This window comes from Octopus sinensis, linkage group LG5 (genome assembly GCF_006345805.1).
Source record: "Octopus sinensis linkage group LG5, ASM634580v1, whole genome shotgun sequence".
NCBI lineage: Eukaryota > Metazoa > Mollusca > Cephalopoda > Octopoda > Octopodidae > Octopus > Octopus sinensis.
This window is the reverse complement of record NC_043001.1, coordinates 124832437-124852436: the sequence shown is the minus strand read 5'-3', so window position 1 is coordinate 124852436 and position 20000 is coordinate 124832437. Positions and strand designations below refer to the sequence as shown.

At 36.8% G+C, this 20000-nt stretch overlaps 2 protein-coding genes across 4 annotated transcripts in view; one reads left to right on the top strand and one right to left on the bottom strand.

Moving 5' to 3' along the window:
* The window catches only part of LOC115212262 (putative mediator of RNA polymerase II transcription subunit 29), a 116093-nt gene that overhangs the window by 43029 nt on the left and 53064 nt on the right, over positions 1-20000 (top strand). The window lies entirely within an intron of this gene.
* On the bottom strand, positions 12434-13349 carry LOC115212264 (E3 ubiquitin-protein ligase MARCHF3-like). Its single transcript, XM_029781103.2, has one exon. The coding sequence runs from the start codon at positions 12941-12943 to the stop codon at positions 12473-12475; it is 471 nt and encodes a 156-aa protein (XP_029636963.1). The 5' UTR covers positions 12944-13349; the 3' UTR covers positions 12434-12472.

Sequence of the window (20000 nt, the reverse complement as noted above, 5' to 3'; positions counted from 1 at the left end):
CCAAGATCCGAGAAAACACACTGACAGAGAGACAGAACGGATTTTATATAATAGATATATACAGAGAGAGAGAGAGAGAGAGAGAGAGAGAGAGAGAGGAGAGAGAGAGAGAATTTACCTCTTAAAAATAAATAAATAAATATATATATTCACATTTATATACCCGTATCTATATGAAGTATATGTACTTATATACAAATATATATATATATACATATAATATATATATATATATATATAATATATATATATATATATTATATATATATATATTATATATATATATATCCTTCATTTGTTTCAGTCACTTGACTGCGCCCATGCTGGAGCATCACCTTTAGTCGAGTAAATCGACCCCAGGACTTATTCTTTGTAAGCCTAGTACTTATTCTATCGGTCCCTTTTGCCGAACCGCTAAGTTACGGGGATGTAATCACGCCAGCATCGGTTGTCAAGCGGTGATGTGGTGAGGGACAAACACAGACATACAAACACTCACACACAAACATATATATATATATATATATATATATATATATATATATATATATATATATATATATATATATACGATGGGCTTCTTTCTGTTTCCGTCTACCGAATCCATTCACAAGGCTTTGGTCGGCCCGATGCTATAGCAGAAGACACTTGAACAAATTGCCATGCAGTGGGACTGAACCTGGAACTATGTGGCTGGTAAACAAGCTACTTACCACACAGCCACGAAGTATATGTACGTATATAATATATATACAATAGTAAATCCTCCCAAAGAAAACGAAGAACAAACACAAGAAAAAACAACAACGTGAGGACTTGGTAAATGCAAAGTATTAGCAGACACTCAGGGAAGGAAAGAAAGGTGGTTTTACGTTTCGAGCAAAGCTCTTCGTCAGAAACAGGAAACAGAGGAAAGTCCAAGAGAAAAGGAAGATGAAGGAAAAAAATCGCCAACGATTCACATGTGGTTACATTTTGAAAATGTATATATGTATATGTATATGTATGTAAGTATGTGTGTCTGTGTGTGTATACATATATGTATACGCACTCATATGTATATACATAACATATATTGGTTTCAATTTTTGGCACAAAGTCAGCACTTTCTGAGGAGAGGTTAGGTTGATGAAATCGATCTAAGTGCTCAACTGGTGTTTATCTTATCGACCCCGAAAGGATGAAAGGCAAAATCGACTCTGGCGGCATTTGAACTCTGAACGTAAAGTTCGAGGAAATACCGCTAACCATTTTGTTCAGGAAATTTCGTAAACAAACACCCCAAATAGTCTCTGCCTCCACAAAACAGGATGGTTAAAATCCCTAAATGCTAATAAAATTGCTTATTGAACAATGAAAACCTGGACAGAAATATATAAACATATAACCGTTACTCATTACTTTAAGGCGTTAGCACGCCGGGCAAAATGCTCAGCGGTATTTCGTCTGCCGTTACGTTCTGAGTTCAAATTCCACCGAGGTCGACTTTGCCTTTCATCCTTTCGAGGTCGATAAATTAAGTACCGGTTGCATACTGGGGTCGACCTAATTGACTGTCCCCCCGCAAAAAAAAATTTCGGGCCTTGTGCCTAGAGGAGAAAAGATTACTCATATACTTTTGTGAACATAAAAGCACAAGTGAAGCAACTTTCTATACTAAGCGCTGACTAATAACCACAACCTTGCAAATGAAAATAAAAAATATCCTACATAAGAACAATAACAAGTACTGAAATAAACAGCCAAAGCCTACCACCTACTTGCATTCTTTTGTGGAAAAGGTTGAGCCACCCAATTACTAAATGTTTAAATACTGGACTTTGTAGACTTTGTAGGCAAAAGGATTAAATCCAGTAATACCAAAAGCAACAAAAATACTGTCACACCTTGTGCTTACTTAACAAAGGAGAAACACTTACAGACTTGTTTGCAAAGTTCAATCAGCTAGTGATGAAAACTTTTCCACTCGCAAGAGGACGGGTAACGACTCAGAAATTCGAGTCCGTGTGAATCACGCAAGGAGCGATGACCTCGCCTCGTAATTACTGATCAACGCAGAATGTGTGTCGTTAGCCAGCTGGAAGAGATGTTTTCCTGGGGCTATAAACGTCAGTAGCACTGTCCCGTATAGGACGCCACACTTGGTTGGCAATTATATATTACGATTCCGTATTGCTACTGTTTATATCTCGCTCAGAGATTTAATATCGCGTATATATATATATGTATATATATATATATATAATTTACATTATATAATTAGGGCTTAGTAAAATAAATTACTTTGCCACATACTGAACTTAGTAGAAATAGCAGCCAAAAAAAATTTTTCTTAGCATTTCTACTACTTAAAGAAAATTTCGCTCAGATAATGTTTACTCCAGACAGCTCACGAAGGTTTGGGGTTAAATACAGAAAAATATCACAAGTACATAGATCCCCCAAACCTTCGTGAGCTGTCTGGAGTAAACATTATCTGAGAGAAATTTTCTTTAAGTAGTAGAAATGCTAAGAAAAATTTTTTTTGGCTGCTATTTCTACTAAGTTCAGTATGTGGCAAAGTAATTTATTTTACTAAGCCCTAATTATATAATGTAATATTTTGAATTCGCCTTAAATGGTCCTTTTACATACTGAACACTTGGTGAAATTGATAAATTAATTAATTTTACCCTCAATTGTTGATATATATATATATATATATATATATATATGATATGTGACAATTATTCGGTAGCCATGATAAAACTCCGAGTTTCGGATGCCGAGGCAGAAAACTACGGTGCCATCTCTTCAGTTATCCGGCCATCGGATAACTGAAGAGATGGCGGCGTGGATTTCCACCTCGGCATCCGAAACTCGAAGTTTTATCATGGGTACCGAATAATTGTCACATATTACATTTACAGATAAATTCCTCTATTTACATAATATTGAAGTCTCTTTCTTTCTTTTGTTATCTTACCGTTTTTATCAATATATATATATATATATATTATATATATATAATATATATATATATATATATATATATATATTATATTGAGGGTACTACTATTCGTAGATACCAACACGCTAAGCGTAGATACCAACACGCTAAGAGGGACCAATGCAGTCAAAACTACTAAAAATAAACAAAATTTTACCGAATGCAAAACTTCAAAACACATCATTTTAAAAAAGAATTCAGTTTGCATGCATGTATGTATCTATCAATATTTATATATACCTATCTCTCTCTCTATATATGTATGCACGTGCACACATATATATATATATATATATATATATATGTGTGTGTGTGTGTGTGTGCGTGTGTAGACAGAGGCAGAAAGAAAGCGAGAATGAGAGGGAAAGAAAGAAAGAGAGAAGAGAGGGAGAGAGATATGAAGGGGAAAGAGAAGTCAGAATGAATTAACCGAAGAGAAAAATACTGGTTATTTAAATATGTATTAGATGAAAAAAGTGAATAATAAAAAAAAAATTAAGATATACAGAAAAAGCTCAATGAAGAGAAACGGAAAGAAAGAAAGCTAAATGAAAAATAAATATGAATGAAAGAAAACAATTTAATCAAAAGACAGACGCCTTTTCGCAATATTTTTAAATAAGTCCTTTCTCAGATGAGTAATTAGCAATTATAAGAAGAGACGAACTGGGAAAATCGTTTGAACGTTGAAAAGAATGAGTTATGATAAAGACTGTTTTCTATACGAATATGTAACAAAGAAGGGTTTCTTTATGGGCTGGAAAAATAATTTATTTGTTACATTATTAGGAAAGGTGTTCATGCAATATAATTAATGAAAACATTCAGATGAAACAAGCATAATATGACGCGTATACTCTTTACTCTTTTACTCTTTTACTTGTTTCAGTCATTTGACTGCGGCCATGCTGGAGCACCGCCTTTAGTCGAGCAAATCGACCCCGGGACTTATTCTTTGTAAGCCCAGTACTTATTCTATCGGTCTCTTTTGCCGAACCGCTAGGTGACGGGGACGTAAACACACCAGCATCGGTTGTCAAAAGCAATGTTAGGGGTACAAACACAGACACACAAACATATACATACACACTTATATATATATATATATATATATATATATATATAATATATATATATATATATATATATATACATATACATATATACGACAGGCTTCTTTCAGTTTCCGTCTACCAAATCCACTCACAAGGCATTGGTCGGCCCGGGGCTATAGCAGAAGACACTTGCCCAAGATGCCACGCAGTGAGACTGAACCCGGAACCATGTGGTTGGTTAGCAAGCTAATTACCACACAGCCACTCCTGCGCCTATAGAAAGTTTTTGTTAGAAACACCACATTTGGGCTAATTTTTTACATATATTATACATCTTCAGGTGCCGTGGTATGTCTTCCTCGATCAGTCTAGGTTGAATATGCAGCTACAAAAGCTTCTATTAGGAGAATGTACACCAACTCGACCCGAGACACTTCCAATATGGCGAGAGTGGAGAACGTCATGGCGACATTCTGTGAGAATGGCGGCAAATTTGATTGTGTTTATAAGGTGTATTCGCGGAAAGTCTAGATGAACTATCGAACTATCGCGTGAACAACAGTTTATTGGATAACAACAGTTTATTGGATAACAATTAAGCTTGCGAACATGATGGAATTATGATTTCTATGTTGCAAAATGCAGGATAGAATCCAGTACTATAAATATATGCTTTTGATTGTAGGTAGCGGACGTATAATATGCGTAATTCCGCGTTTTATCTTTGAGTAAGGCACTCCACTTCATGTTGCTGTACTTCACTCAGCTGAAAAAGAGTAAAAGCGGCAACTAGGGGAAATTAACCCTGCAACGTTCAGGGAAAATGCTTAAATATCACGGACTCGGTGAAAGCTCGCAGTTAATGGGCACACAATCTCGAAACAGACAGACTTTAGCTTAATGTTTACCATGTCCTGATTCAAGCGTAGTTTGAATTAACGTTATCGTGCTGACTACATTATGTGTGTTGGCATTTACTTCACTCTAACCTATTTCTTTACTACCCACAAGGGGCTAAACACAGAGAGGATAAACAAGGACAGACAAACGGATTAAGTCAATTATATCGACCCCAGTGCGTAACTGGTACTTATTTAATCGACCCCGAAAGGATGAAAGGCAAAGTCGACATTGGCGGAATTTGAACCCAGAACGTAACGGCAGACGAAATACCACTAAGCATGTCGCCCGGCGTGCTAACGATTCTGCCAGCTCACTTCACTCTAACCTATTTAGTCTGATCTACAATTTCTGCTAAATCATTGGCTTGTGAGCCAAAAGAGCAGTCTCCTCATGATCGTTTGATCTGTGAGAAATAGCAGCCAAACCACCCCAAAATACACAGAACTGTCTTAATTAAGGATATAGATATAGATAGATAGACGTATATGTGCCCAGATACACAAATATATATGTATATGGATATATTAAACATTCCTTTTTTAACGGAGCAATTTTTGTGTAGCTATACACAAATTCAATGTGAGAATGAATAACAATTGATAACCTAGTAACAATAGAACTTAAGTCTCCAACACTGTTTAATATCGGTTATATTGTTTATTCCCTAACAAGATTTACTGTCACTTTTACCCCTTTATAAACATTTAAACAATATTTGTAATGATTTTTGAACCCTGCACAGTTTGAATCCCGACCTCTCTTTCTCGTCCGAATTCTACCTTCTTCATAATGTGGTTCTAGACGAGATTATAATGTCTGGGGCGTCTCTCATCATGGATACTCTCGATTAAGTCTGAACATAGGTTAAACCACAACAAAACATGCGTTATACAACTATATTTCTATAGCAGGACGCTGGTTGACTTTTTCACGTGCCTCTGCCTTCTTCGAGCCAGCTTTGCTTTTCGCCCTCTGGGTCGATAAATATAGTACCAAATCCGGCAATGCGAGGGATGAGCTACACCCAAACTTAAACTGCCTGAGACAATACATGCCAAATGTATGACATTCTCCCTGTAACTCTATCAAAAGTTGAGAGCCCTGGGAAGCATAACATCTGTTTATTTTATTACATCTACATTATTTCTGTTTATCTATACCATACATTATTAGATGTACAAAAACTGGTACTCCGTAAGTTACAACGGCGAGTGTTCCAGTTGATCCGATCAACGGAATGGCCGGCTCGTGAAATTAATGTACAGGCGGCTGAACACTCCACAGACACGCGTTCTCAAGGAGATTCAGTGTCACACAGAATGTGACAAAGCCGGCCCTTTGAATTACAGGTACAACTTATTTTTGTTTATTTTTGAGTGGTTGGTGTACACACAGCACACCATATTTTATACACCCTGTTTAGGCTCAGCTCTCTTTAACTTGCTTTAACATTTTCAGTCAAAGACAACGAACAAAGGTTGCATCCATGACCTTTGTCAGACTCTCTGAGAAAGATAAGAAGTTATATTAAGATCGGAGACCCAGGCTAAAGTTTTACAACAAAATAAGCTCCACTATGTACACTCTGGGTCCAGGTGCTTATGTTAAATTGGGGTTCGACGAACCCTTAGCCTTTCTACCATGGAATTCTTTTCTTTCTGGTGTCCCCAGCCGCTTATGGCATTTTAAACCTAGTGTAACCCACTTGGGCATCTTAAACCTAGTGTAACCCACTTCTTTACTGATTTGAAATCAAGTAAGTTTTTTCAGAGGGAAGGAGAGAAAGTGAGGCTGAGAGAGAAGAACTGAGTCAAGCATTGTTATTTTATTTATCAATCCTGTAAAGATTGCAAGGCAAAACTAACCTCGGTGCATTTCGAACTTAGTACGCTGAAAGAGGGAAAGAAAATTGCAGCACTATCCAATGCCACAGTTTGAGCTTATTAAACTGAGTAGATTAGAACAATGTAAAAGGAAGGAACTTACTTAAGAACATAACGCACCACCGGTCCAGGAATTGAACCTACGACTTTATAATCATGAGCTGAATATCCTAACCACATTGCCACGAGCTTTCACTTGTTCAGTTGTTATGCGTGAAATATAAATGAAATATTATAATTAAGAAATATATGCAATAATTAAAACGGAACAAATTAGTGTTAGGCCAACGAGGACATCTTTATTGATAGCCACATCTTCGACGACATATCTATTATGATATATCGATTAACTTTCAAATCAGAATTAGTCTTTGCTAGTGATTATGCCATTGCAACCTGATTGTAAAACTAAAAATTGGTTTAGATGCTTTCCTTGTTGTTGTTGTTTTGGTTGGTTTGTAAGTTAATATCGTTGACTAAAGTTTGTTTCACTCGAATACTTCATATTAATATTATTATCATCACAAGAGGAAAGAACTGTAGAAACATAAATAGGGAATTATGGGCGGCGACACCAATCGATGAGTTAATCCAGAGAGAAATGTCTCAAGTGGTAAATTTTTTTTCTAGGAGATTACTTTATAAATACATTTTTTTTTTAACATTTGAAGTTTTTAGTTTATATACTTGAATATGTTTGTTTGTTTTGTTTGTCTTAGTGCTTCTTAAATTAATGTTTTATCTTTCTATTTTATAAAAATATTTTCTGTGTCTCTCTCTCTTTCTCTTTTTCTAACTTAATATTATTTAATTTAATCTTGGATGTGTTTTGCTTTTATTTGTTTGCTGTACTGCTTTGTTTCTTTACTTAATGTTTCTATATTTTTGCCCTTAAAATTTGTAAGTAAATGAATTTATAAATATATAAAGAGTTTCTGTATTTTTGCTACTTTTCTTAAACAGCTTCAGATTTTTCCGCGAAATGTTTTTTTCTGAAATAGAATTAAATAATATTTGAAATTAAAAGTGATATATACACATATTAAAGAAGAAAAAAAAAAAGGAACTATGTTACTATATACAAAGTGGTATAAATTATATAATATTAAAATTTTCTTTTTTATGATAATGGCTTCTGATTTAGACACAATTGTGAGAGTAGAAAATGAGTCAATATATGGACCCTAGTATTTGATTGGCACTTTATTTTATACAACAACTGAATCTCTTGCCTTGCACCATTAGTTTCAGACCATCATCTCCGTGCTATCACATGGTAAGAACTTGTGGTTTTTCTAGAGGCATTAGAACTTTTAAGTTCATTCTAATTCATTCCTTTATCAACCCTGCGCTGAATATTCGCTCTTATTGCGATATAAAGGTGACGAGTGACAGTAGGTATATATCATTGTTCATATCTCCGAATGTCACTATTGTATGTCTCTACCCTAAATACTGGGGCACAAGTGTATTGGTGAAAGTGTTCTTGACTTTATCAATCTGTTTCTGGTATGAGTCCTTGGTCCTATACACGATGCAGAGAGATGAACAGACCTATTTGGCGTACCATTTTCAACAGTTTTCGCTTTTTGACACTCAGGTCTCTGTGAGTCGTTGTTTGAAGGGCAATAGGACACCTCTAATGATTTTTAAATGTAACACAAAGTAAGAGCCTTTCCCGCTGTTATACATAGTGTTCGAGCAAAAAGAGGCTATGCCGCGGAACAGGGTCCTCTCAAATGGCATTTTTCAGGGAAATTACCCGTATCCAGAGCATTTACCTGAATAGGTGACAAAACAATGTCGCGCAAAGTAATTTTGCGACATTCTAATGAATCTTCCAATCCTTTGCCATTAATCATTATTTCTAACATAGATACAAAGTTTGAAATTCTGGGTTGTAAACAGCCGTTTATATTAACCCCCGTACTTGACCGATACTTATTTTATCGACTCCCGGGACACAAAAGCAAAGTTGACCTTAGCGAGATATGAACTCAATAATCATTCTTTTTTTTTTATTTGCCATTAAAGGCTCGTACACACAACGCAGTAGACTTTAAAAACACGGTCGCTACTATGCAAACTGAGTTGGACGTAGTTTTATGAAAGCAAGATAAGGGGTAGAAGAAACAATATACAAAGAAGAGATTGACAATTTGAATAATAAAACAAAATATAATTTAAATTAAGAGAAACATAGAAGACACTAAGAGTTACCTGGCTCCTTTTGAGTGAGAACTCACTGGATTGACTGGAGCAGAGCACCTGACAACTATCCCCTTCTGCTATTCCTCATACTCAGTTCTGGCGTATCCGAAAGCACCCGTTGGTATTTTTAATGAGTTATGAGGGTTTGTAAAACCCCAACGTATTCGGGTTCAGTTTCCTTCAAATTCCCATGATACCATAACATGCTAATGATAATTTTACTAATAGTCTATTTTTCACAAGTTTATTAACATATCCATCTAAATTCTCATCCGCGAATGATTTTGATATGAACATCGTTTCTCCCACTACAGTGTGTTCATTTCCTGTGTTATCTAGCTGGGCTACTGTGGGCTACATGACATTATCCTGAGTTGATGCGGGTCTCTGTAGACTTTTTGTCATCTTTTGTTGAAACTGAGAATCTTTTGCTTCTCAGTTTTTTGGTTTTATTTTCTTTCACCTCTCAGTAGTGTTTGTTTTTCGTCCTCTTCAACCTACTGTTCATAACATAGTAAAAAGATGGCGCTACTAGTTGCTACAATTGCGGAACAAAGAGTCTGATCTAGTTTCCAGGGGTGAATACAGCTCATTTTCCTCACCTTCTCAATAATGTCTGGAACCATGAAATTCAAAATGCATTTTGAATTTGTCACTATTGCTCTCTTCCGCCTTTACATTTCCTTTGCTTTAAAACCCCTCCAGGGAAAAAGCACTCAAATGAATTTTTACTAACACAGATATAACAATCGAATCATTTTCCCTGCACCGTTAATCTCAAGCCCATCATCTCCGTGCTTGCGAGTAATAAGAACTTGCGGTCTTTCTGGAGCCATCAGAACTTCTAAGTTCATCCTGACTCCGCTCGATCATATGCTTCCATTGTCAGCTCTGCGCTGAATATTCGCTCTGATTGCAATACAAAGGCGACCTGTGCCAAGGGGTATATATCATTGTCGATATCTCCGAATGTTGCTATTGTATGTCTCTAGGACACAAGTGTATGGGGGAAGGTGTGCTTGACTTTTTCAACCGGTTTCTGTGACGAGTCCTTGACCCAGAGAACAACAGAGCAAGACAGATGCATTTGGCATACCATTTTCAACAGAATGTTTCGCTTTTTGATACTCAGGCCTCTCTGAGTCGTTGTTTGAAGGGCAGTAAAACTCCTCTACCTATTTTTAAGTATTACACGGAAGGTAAGTGCTTTTTCCGCTGTTGTACACTGTTCGAGCAAAGAGAAGCTATGTCGTGCAACATGGTCTACTTGAATGGATTTTTTCGGGGAAATTCCCCGTGTCCGGAGCTTCCACCTGATCTGTCACAGACAAAGCTAATATTTGAATTTAAGAAGGCAGTAAGCTGGCAGAATCGTTAGCACGCCGGGCAGAATGCTTAGTGGCATTTAATCCGTCCTTACGTTCTGAGTTCGAATTCCGCCGAGGCAGACTTTGCCTTTCATCCATGAGGGGGTCAATAAAATAAGTACCAGTAGAATACTTGTGTCGATGTAATCGGCTTACCCCTCCCACAAAATTGTTGTCCTTGTGACAAAATCTAAAACCTATATTTTCACTTAAGACGGTAAATTGGTAGATTCGTTAGCGCGTCGGAGAAAATGCTTAGCGGCATTTGTTCTGGCTCTTTATGTTCTGAGTTCATATCCCGCCGAAGTCAGATTTGCCTTTCATCTTTTCGGGATCGATAAAGTACCACTCAAGTACTGGGCTCGATGTAATTGAGTGACCCCCGCCTCCCACTAAAAATTGCTGATTTTTCTGCCATAATGGGAAAACTATTAATAATTTTCACTAGGCGAATTACACACACACACACACACACATCCCTGCGCACGTATACACACAAATGTGTGTGCGTGTGTTAGTATCATTGTTGTTTGTTGAATCTTTTAAAATATCCGTAGAGCGTTAATTTTACTCTCTTTTTGCTATAAGCCCAGTCTACCCCGACTACTTATTTATTTTGGGTATCTATCCATTCTCTGTCCCTTCGTTTTCCTTTTGCTTGTAATCAGTAATTTTCTGTTCACTCATTTTCTTGCGGGGAAGGTACAGCTACTTCGTTTTAAGTGGGTATTTTTGCATAAAAAGAGCAAAACAAAAGAAAAAGTACCTAAAGATTCGAATCAATACAGATCCCACACTGCTGAGAACTTCTCTGCTTATCAAACTTTCAATTCACGTCTGTTAAAATCCAGTTTTCAGAGTTCATAAGAATCAGAGTCCCTAAGAATAGATCTAGTTAATTTTTTAACCACCATAACAATTGTTTCTCATTCAGGCAGAATACAAGAACTTTGAGGAGTTATTCGATCACAGCGACTCCAATACTTGACCGGTGCTTTAGTTTATCGCTGATATTGATTGTTTTAAGATAAAACTACGGCTTTAGAATCTACTAGAGTCTTCTCTCTTCGGTATCTCCTAAGGCGGCGAGCTGGCAGAAACGTTAGCACGTCGGGCGAAATGCTTAGCGGTATTTCGTCTGCCGTTACGTTGTGAGTTCAAATTCCGCCGAGGTCGACTATACCTTTCATTCTTTCGGGGTCGATAAATTAAGTACCAGTTACGCACTGGGGTCGATGTAATTGACTTAATACCTATGTCTGTCCTTGTTTGTCCCTTCTATGTTTAGCCCCTTGTGGGTAATAAAGAAATGGGTATCTCCTACTGAGGAAGACGAAGAGTCAGAAACGCGTCTGGGAGTCCACTAGGAGAAGATACTAAGCAAATAAGGTGTTTTAATAACTTTTACCGTAAGCGACAGCAAGTTCTCCACGGTAACTACAGTGAATTTGTCTTTAGCTGAAGGCAAAATTAACTACAGTGGGAAAGATCTCGAACAAGTAATGAAATAATTTTGTCTAATGCTTAAACTATTTTGCTAATACATCGCCATTAATTCTAGTTTTGGTCTTGAATTTGAAGGGATCGGGTTAATCGATAAATTCCACAGCAGTACTTGACAGGTACTTTAATTTATCAACCCCGGAGGAGTGAAAAGTTAAGTTAACCACAACAGGATTTGAACTCAGAATGTAAAAAACCGGAAGAAATACTGTAAGGTATTTCCAGACGCTCTAACGATTGTCTCACTCCATTACTCTTAAAATACAATTGTTTCTAATTTAGACACAACGCCAGCAATTTTTGAATGGAGATAGTTAATCAATAACATTTGCCCATATAACTGACTGGTACCTTATTTTGTCGAGGGATAAGAAGTTCAAAAAGTTAATTTTGAACTTAGTAGGTTTTGAACTCAGCTAGTCGGAACGTCAGTATAAATAAGAAAAAGCTTTTTACTCGACGCTTAAATCGAGTTCAATAATACGTTATTATATACTTATGTAAGAAATGTCTTTCACTTACCTTCATTAATAATAATTGATATTATGATAAAAGACCTGCTCAAGTTACGTTGATAATTTTAACGGTCTGGTTCTTTCGTTTCCAAGATTCCCAGACAAAATAATGATAATTAAACGCTTCAATGGCAATAGCGTAAGTAATGCTTATAAAAAATGTAACGAATATTAACCCGGGTACCATGAAATTAGGTTTTTCGAAGCTTAAGATAAATGTTGCGGCTGTAAAAGTTACAAGGCCCAAAAGGCAGAATATATCAGCAAAAAAATTCTCTTTGGCTTTCTTCGTTCCGGGATTTTTCAAGAATTCTGTAAATGGTTTTGTTTTTCGCACAACATCGTATTCATAACCGCACACCTCACACGAATTTTTTAATGAAGACATTAGCCATTTTTCGAGACATGAAAGATGGACTATACTCATAGTGCCGCGACAAAAACATGGAGAGACGAGATCAGTTGTACTATTAGATTCGTGACAAATACGACACGATGCATTCTCGTTTCCATCCATTTTGCCCTCTTTTCTCTTTGTTTTTCCTCTTAGATAGTTTTTTTTTCTATTAAAATTCGTACCTACGCGAAAAACAAACTGATAATAGCGACTGTATTGTGTGATCCAGCGAAAAAGTTCATGAAATACTTGAAGAAATATAGTGTCATTAACCAGCTTTCATCTTACATACAACCAACCTGCCCGAGTCCAGATATAACATATAGATATTCAATATGTTCAACAGATAAATCTATTGGTATAATAAATACCTATAAAAAGGAACTAATATCTTGGTATCGGCTCCTCGATCGCTTTCATTAACCCTTTTAGATATATTGGTATTCAGCGTATTATACGCCCTATACCATCGCGTTTGTTTTACTGTATAAAACACTTAAGTTATGACAACATACTTGGCGTTTGATTGTGACGTGTTTATCAACTCTTTGAATTAACTTCGTTAGAAAGACAGGAAAAAAATTTTTTTATGAATTTCTTTTCTTGCCTCTAGATACACACGTTTATACACATACGTTTATACATACGTTTATACACACGTTTATACACATGCACAAAAAACACTCACAGAAACATATATACACGTCTATCTATCTATCTATCTATCTATCTATCTATCTATCTATCTATCTATCTATCTATCTATCTATCTCTCTCTCTACCTACCTACCTACCTACCTACCTACCTATCTATCTATCTATCTATTTATCTACCTCAGTGTGTGTGTGTATGTATATATATATATATATGCATGTATACATGCATATATGTTTAAATATGTATGTGTATACTTATTCATACATACAAGCACACACACACACACACACACATTCCCATTTATGTGAAAACAAACACATGCATATATGGAAAACTGAAGTAATTATTTAAAGGTCAGTTTAAGAAATAACGGAACACTTATTGGCTCAATAATGAGCGTAGAACCAAATTTATAGTAAAACTTGTGACGACAAGGACTTCAAGTTTCGGCTAGCAGCTCATTTTAAAAGCTGCTCGCCTCTTCAAGCAACTAATTTCATAGCTCTTGGACAGGTGGAAAACAAATTAGAATCCAGTGAGATTTGCAGGATTTGAACTCAGAATATGGCAGAAACCGACAGAAACCAGCTCTTCTATATTCTAATCCAGTGATTTTGAAAGGTGGCGGTGCAACCTCTTAAGGAGCGGCGGAGAATTTTATATGGATCCTAGGTATAAAGGATGCTGGTGTAGGGTATGGGACTCACGCTTGGAAACTGGGATCTTTTCGGTTTGAACGGCAGTTTTTTCTAGCGGTGTCATATGAAATTGTCACCCATAATTATGACCCTAGTATCGATCTATTGCACTTCAATCTGTTTTAGGGTTAGGGTTAGTTAGTTAGGGTTAGCGGTGGGGGAAGGGTATCCTTTTTTCTTCAGAAATGTAAATAAACCCAATCTGTTTCTTAAACGAGGGACATATTCATACGGCACAGAATGTTTTCACCTCAATAGACGTCATTGATTGGTTGAACTTACAGAAATTGAAGAAAAAAACAACAAATATCTTACAAACCATAGAATTTTCTCAATAAAGCCAAGAGAAAAATATGTTTTATAAATACATTCTACCAGTATACGAAGTTTAGTTACGTGAAAATTATTTTAAAAAGCTGCCGTTCAAACCGAAAAGGTCCGGAAACTGCCTTGATAGGTTTAATTCGAACAAATCAACACCAGTACATATATTTAAATCTGGTAATTATTCTATCAGTAGCCATTGCCGAACTGCTACATTTCGGAAGCGTAAACAAACCAACACTGGCTGTCAAGCAGTGGAGGTGAGTAAACAAACACGAACATAAAAACATACATAGAAACGTGTACACACACACACACACACACAGACACACACACACAGAGACACACACACACACACACACACAAACACAGGTGTGGTTGTGTGAAGACAAGCTTGCTTCCCAACCACATAGTTCCGGGTCCTCGGGCTGCCCAAAGTCTTGTGAGTGGATCTGGTTGACGGAAACTGAAGGAATCCCGTTGTGTATGTGTGTGCATGTATATATATATATATATATATATATATATATATATATATATATATATGTTTCTCTCCTTGTTTTTTTTCTGTGTCCCTTTCTGTAGAAGAGCGTAGGCTCGAAACGTAAAAGACTTTTTCTATTCCTGAGCGTTATACTAATATATCTGTTTGTTTTGTGCACCACCTGTCTTCGTCTTTTGTTTTTTTCGAAAATTCTCCCTTTATATATATATATATATATATATATATATATATATATATATATATATATATATATATATATATATGATTCGTTAGCTACTGCACGCATTTTTTTTCTCTCCTTCTTTCTGTGTTTTTCTCTCTCTGTGTATCTTTCTGTTGAAGAGCGTAGGCTCGAAACGTTAAAGACTTGTTTTATTTATATTTCCTGAGCGCCATACTAATACAATTGTTCGTTTGTTTTCCACCTGCCTTCGTCTTTTGTTTATTTTCATAAAGCTTCCCGTTATATATATATATATATGTATCCATATTTATGTGTGTGTCTGTTTGCTCCCACCATAACAATCGCTTGACAACCGATAAACAACTTATAAAGAATAAGTCGATTAAAAATCCTTTAAGGCGGTACTCCAGTACAGCCGCAGTCAAATGAGTGAAACAAGTAAAAGAATATATATATATATATATATATATAACGGGAAGGTTTACGAAAATAAACAAAAGACGAAGGCAGGGGTGGAGTACAAACAAACAAATGTATTAGTATGGCGCTCAGGAATAGAAATAGAACAAGTCTTAAGGATAAAATCGATATAAGATTATCAAGTAGCCAGCGTGTAAAAACCACTTAAGGTAAAAAAATTAATACTGAGTATATAATTTTTAAAAAATACATTATTACATTAACGGCTGTTACTATTAGTAAAACAACATACTGGAAAGGGACGATAAAGTCAAACTACTTTATCAAAATATATACACGTGCTGAAGTCCAGGAAAAGAACAAAGAAAGAATACTTTTAAGACGAGTCAGTTGTATATCGAAACGATTCCACAACCAGCGCTGTAACACGCTCTCCACTTGTCAGTGCAAACATAATCTGAAATATGGAAGCACTCCGTCGGTTACGACGATGAGGGTTCCCGTTGATCCGAATCAACGGAACAGCCTGCTCGTGAAATTAACGTGTAAGTGGCTGAGCACTCCACAGACACGTGTACCCTTAAGGTAGTTCTCGGGGATATTCAGCGTGACACAAGGCCGGTCCTTTGAAACACAGGTACAACAGAAACAGGAAGTAAGAGTGAGAGAAAGTTGTGGCGAAAGAGTACAGCAGGGATCACCACCATCCCTGCCGGAGCCTCGTGGAGCTTTAGGTGTTTTCGCTCAATAAACACTCACAACGCCCGGTCTGGGAATCGAAACCGCGATCCTATGACCGCGAGTCCGCTGCCCTAACCACTGGGCCATTGCGCCTCCACAACCTGAAATATATAAATATAAACACTTATACATACCATACGAACACAACGTATCCACAGAGCATATACAGATGTTCATACTTATACATCCATGAAAGGATTTCTGTCTTGTCCATCTCAGCCAGGTGTGTATAACCAAATTAATTCAGCACTGAATATTTTTCGGTTTAATATTTATCAATTAAATATAAGGATAAAATCTATTTAAGATTTTATCGAGCAGCCAGCGTGTAAAACTAATTAAAGTAAAAAATTAATACTAAGCATGCAATTTTTTAAAAATACATTATTACATTAACAGATGTTACTATAAGTAAAGCCACACGCTGGAAAGGGACGCTAAAGTCAAACTACTTTATCAAAGTATACACACGCGCTGAAGTCGAGGAAATGAAAAAAGAAAAAATTCTTTTAAAATGGATCAGTTGCATAATATGCTCTCCACTCGTCAGTGCAAACAACCAGCGTGTGTGTATATTTTGATAAAGTAGTTTGACTTTAGCGCCCCTTTCCAGCATGTGGCTTTACTTATAGTAACAGCCCTTAATGTAATAATTATATATATATATATGTATATATATTATATATATATATATAATATATATATATATATATATATATATATACAACGGTCTTTCACACAGTTTCCGTCTACCAAATTCACTCAAAAAGTTATTGGTCGACCTGGGGTTATTGTACAAGACATTTGCCCAAGACAGCGCGCAGTGAGACTGAACCCGAAATCACATGATTGCAAAACTGCTTATTTGCGACAATCAAAAACAATTATAACGATAACAACGACAACAACAGCAATGATAAACGACTTTCAATATGGCAATCAGTAAATAAATAAAACTGAATATATACCATCTACATATACTATTCTCTTATCTATAGGATTTTGCTGTGGTAAATAGTCACTCGCGTGAAACTAGTACTCGAAAGTAAATTACTTTGACCTAATATTATGACGTGTATGGAATCGTTATAGCGCCGGATAAAATGCTAAGCGGTATTTCTTCCGTCTTTACATCCCGAGTTCCATTTCCACCGAGGTCGACTTGTCTTTCATGGTCGATAAAATGAGTTCCTGTCAAGTTCTGGGGTGGATGTAAACGACTCTTCTTCCCCTAAAAACCGCTGGCCATGTACCAGATATTTTTTATACGTTTCAGTCATTAGAATATGGTCATACTGGGGCACTGCCTTGAAGAATTTTTTGGAATGAATCGACCCCAGTACTTATTCTTTTTTTTAAAGTTTGGTACTTATTTAATAGGTCGCTTTGCCGAATCGCTAAGTCACGGGGACATAAACACACCAACACCAGTTGTCAAGTGGTGATGGGGAGAGAAACACAGACACACACATAGATGCACATATATATTCGACAGGTTTCTTTCAGTTTCCGTCTACCAAATCCACTCACAAGGCTTTGGTAGAAAATAGTTGCCCAAGGTGTCACGTAGTGGGACTGAATCCGGAACCATGTGGTTGGAAAGCAAACTTCGTACCACACAGCCACACCTACATTAGAATCTTGGTAAAAAGAATCGAGGAAAAAGTGTTGAGAGACAGTTAAAAAAAAAATCTTTGAGAAGCAGAGTTTTTCACTGATGAGCATAAATAACAGCCATATCTTTCCACAGATCTTATTCTATCGTGATAAATAGAAGAACATTGGTCAATGTAAATAATTCCTGATATGCAACAAAGACCGAATGGTCACGGATGGCATCTTTTTGATCACTTACTTGTCTGTTTGATCGGAGCTGACACCACCACCATTACCATCGTCTGCGTCGCAGGGAATTTAACTCACGACTTTACCATCATGAGCCGAATAACCCTAACCACTAAGCCACGCGCCCTCACTTCAAAAATGGATGGATGGAAGCACTCCGTCGGTTACGACGACGAGGGTTCCGGTTGATCCGATCAACGGAACAGCCTGCTCATGAAATTAACGTGTAAGTGGCTGAGCACTCCACAGACACGTGTACCCTTAACGTAGTTCTCGGGGATATTCAGCGTGACACAGAAAGTGACAAGGCCGGTCCTTTGAAATACAGGTACAACAGAAACAGGAAGTAAGAGTGAGAGAAAGTTGTGGTGAAAGAGTACAGCAGGGATCACCACTATCCCTGCCGGAGGCACGTGGAGCTTTAGGTGTTTTCGCTCAATAAACACTCACAACGCCCGGTCTGGGAATCGAAACCGCGATCCTACGACCGCGAGTCCGCTGTCCTAACCACTGGGCCATTGCGCCTCACTTCAACAATAACAACAGCATAAATATACCAAAGTGCTTACTGTATGACAATTCTTTTGGCTGGAAATTTTAACATGGCTGCTGTCTCCTCACGAACTTTTATAATGGAGTATATTGCCTAGAGTAAATGACTACAGGCGTTCAATACATGATGTAATTATTTTGAATTACATATTTCTTATTGTGATTCCCTATTGGCTGCGGGATTTATGCCCGAAAAATGATAATTTACCATCAGAATTTGTTTTATTCACCGTCAGAGTCATATTCTCTTTCTCATAAATCCCTTACTGCAGATTAAATAATCCGGACATCTCTAGTCTTTTCAATCAAACAATTCGCCTGCCTTTTTGCCTGCCAGCCTACCGATCGACCTACCGACTGGCTTACCGAACGGCCTGTCTCTCTACCTACTCACTACATACACAATATTTTCTACCCTCTTATAAATACGGCATGCCTTCCCTTTTAATTTAATTTTTTTATTTTTTATTTTATTTTTTTTTGTTCTTTTCTTCCCTTTTACGATCCCTCTTGATCGAAAACCTACGCCACCCCTTTTTTTTTGTTTCTTTTGTTTTTTGTTTTTTTTCATCCCCCAAAAGAAAAGCTCTACCTTGTAACTTGTCCCATCTGTGTGCAGCCCTGTGTGGCCAATAAAGAAACTTATCTATCTATCTATCTATCTATCTATCTATCTATCTATCTATCTATCTATCTATCTATCTATCTATCTATCTATCTATCTATCTATCTATCTATCTATCTATCTATCTTTCTGGCAGAATCGTTAGCACGCCAGGCGAAATGCTTAGCGGTATTTCGTCTGCCGTTACGTTGTGAGTTCAAATTCCGCCGAGGTCGACTTTGCCTTTCATCCTTTCAGGGGCGATTAAATAAGTACTAGTTACGCACTGGGGTCGATGTAATCGACTTAATCGGTTTGTCTGTCCTTGTTTGTCCCCTCTGTGTTTAGCCCCTTGTGGGTAGTAAAGAAATCTATCTATCTATCTATCTATCTATCTATCTATCTATCTATCTATCTATCTATCTATTTGTCCGTCTGTCTGCCTGTCTCCTTTGAAATATTACAATGGATACAGAGATTAATACGATAAATTTCAAAGCGGGACTAGCAAATCATTTAACTTCATTTTCGAAAGAAAGTGCACATCACGACAAGCATAAGTAAATTTATCTTCTCTGGAAAGGATGGAAGTATTAACTTTACTATAGAATGGGAAATAATAAGTGAAGCAGCCCCTTACATAATC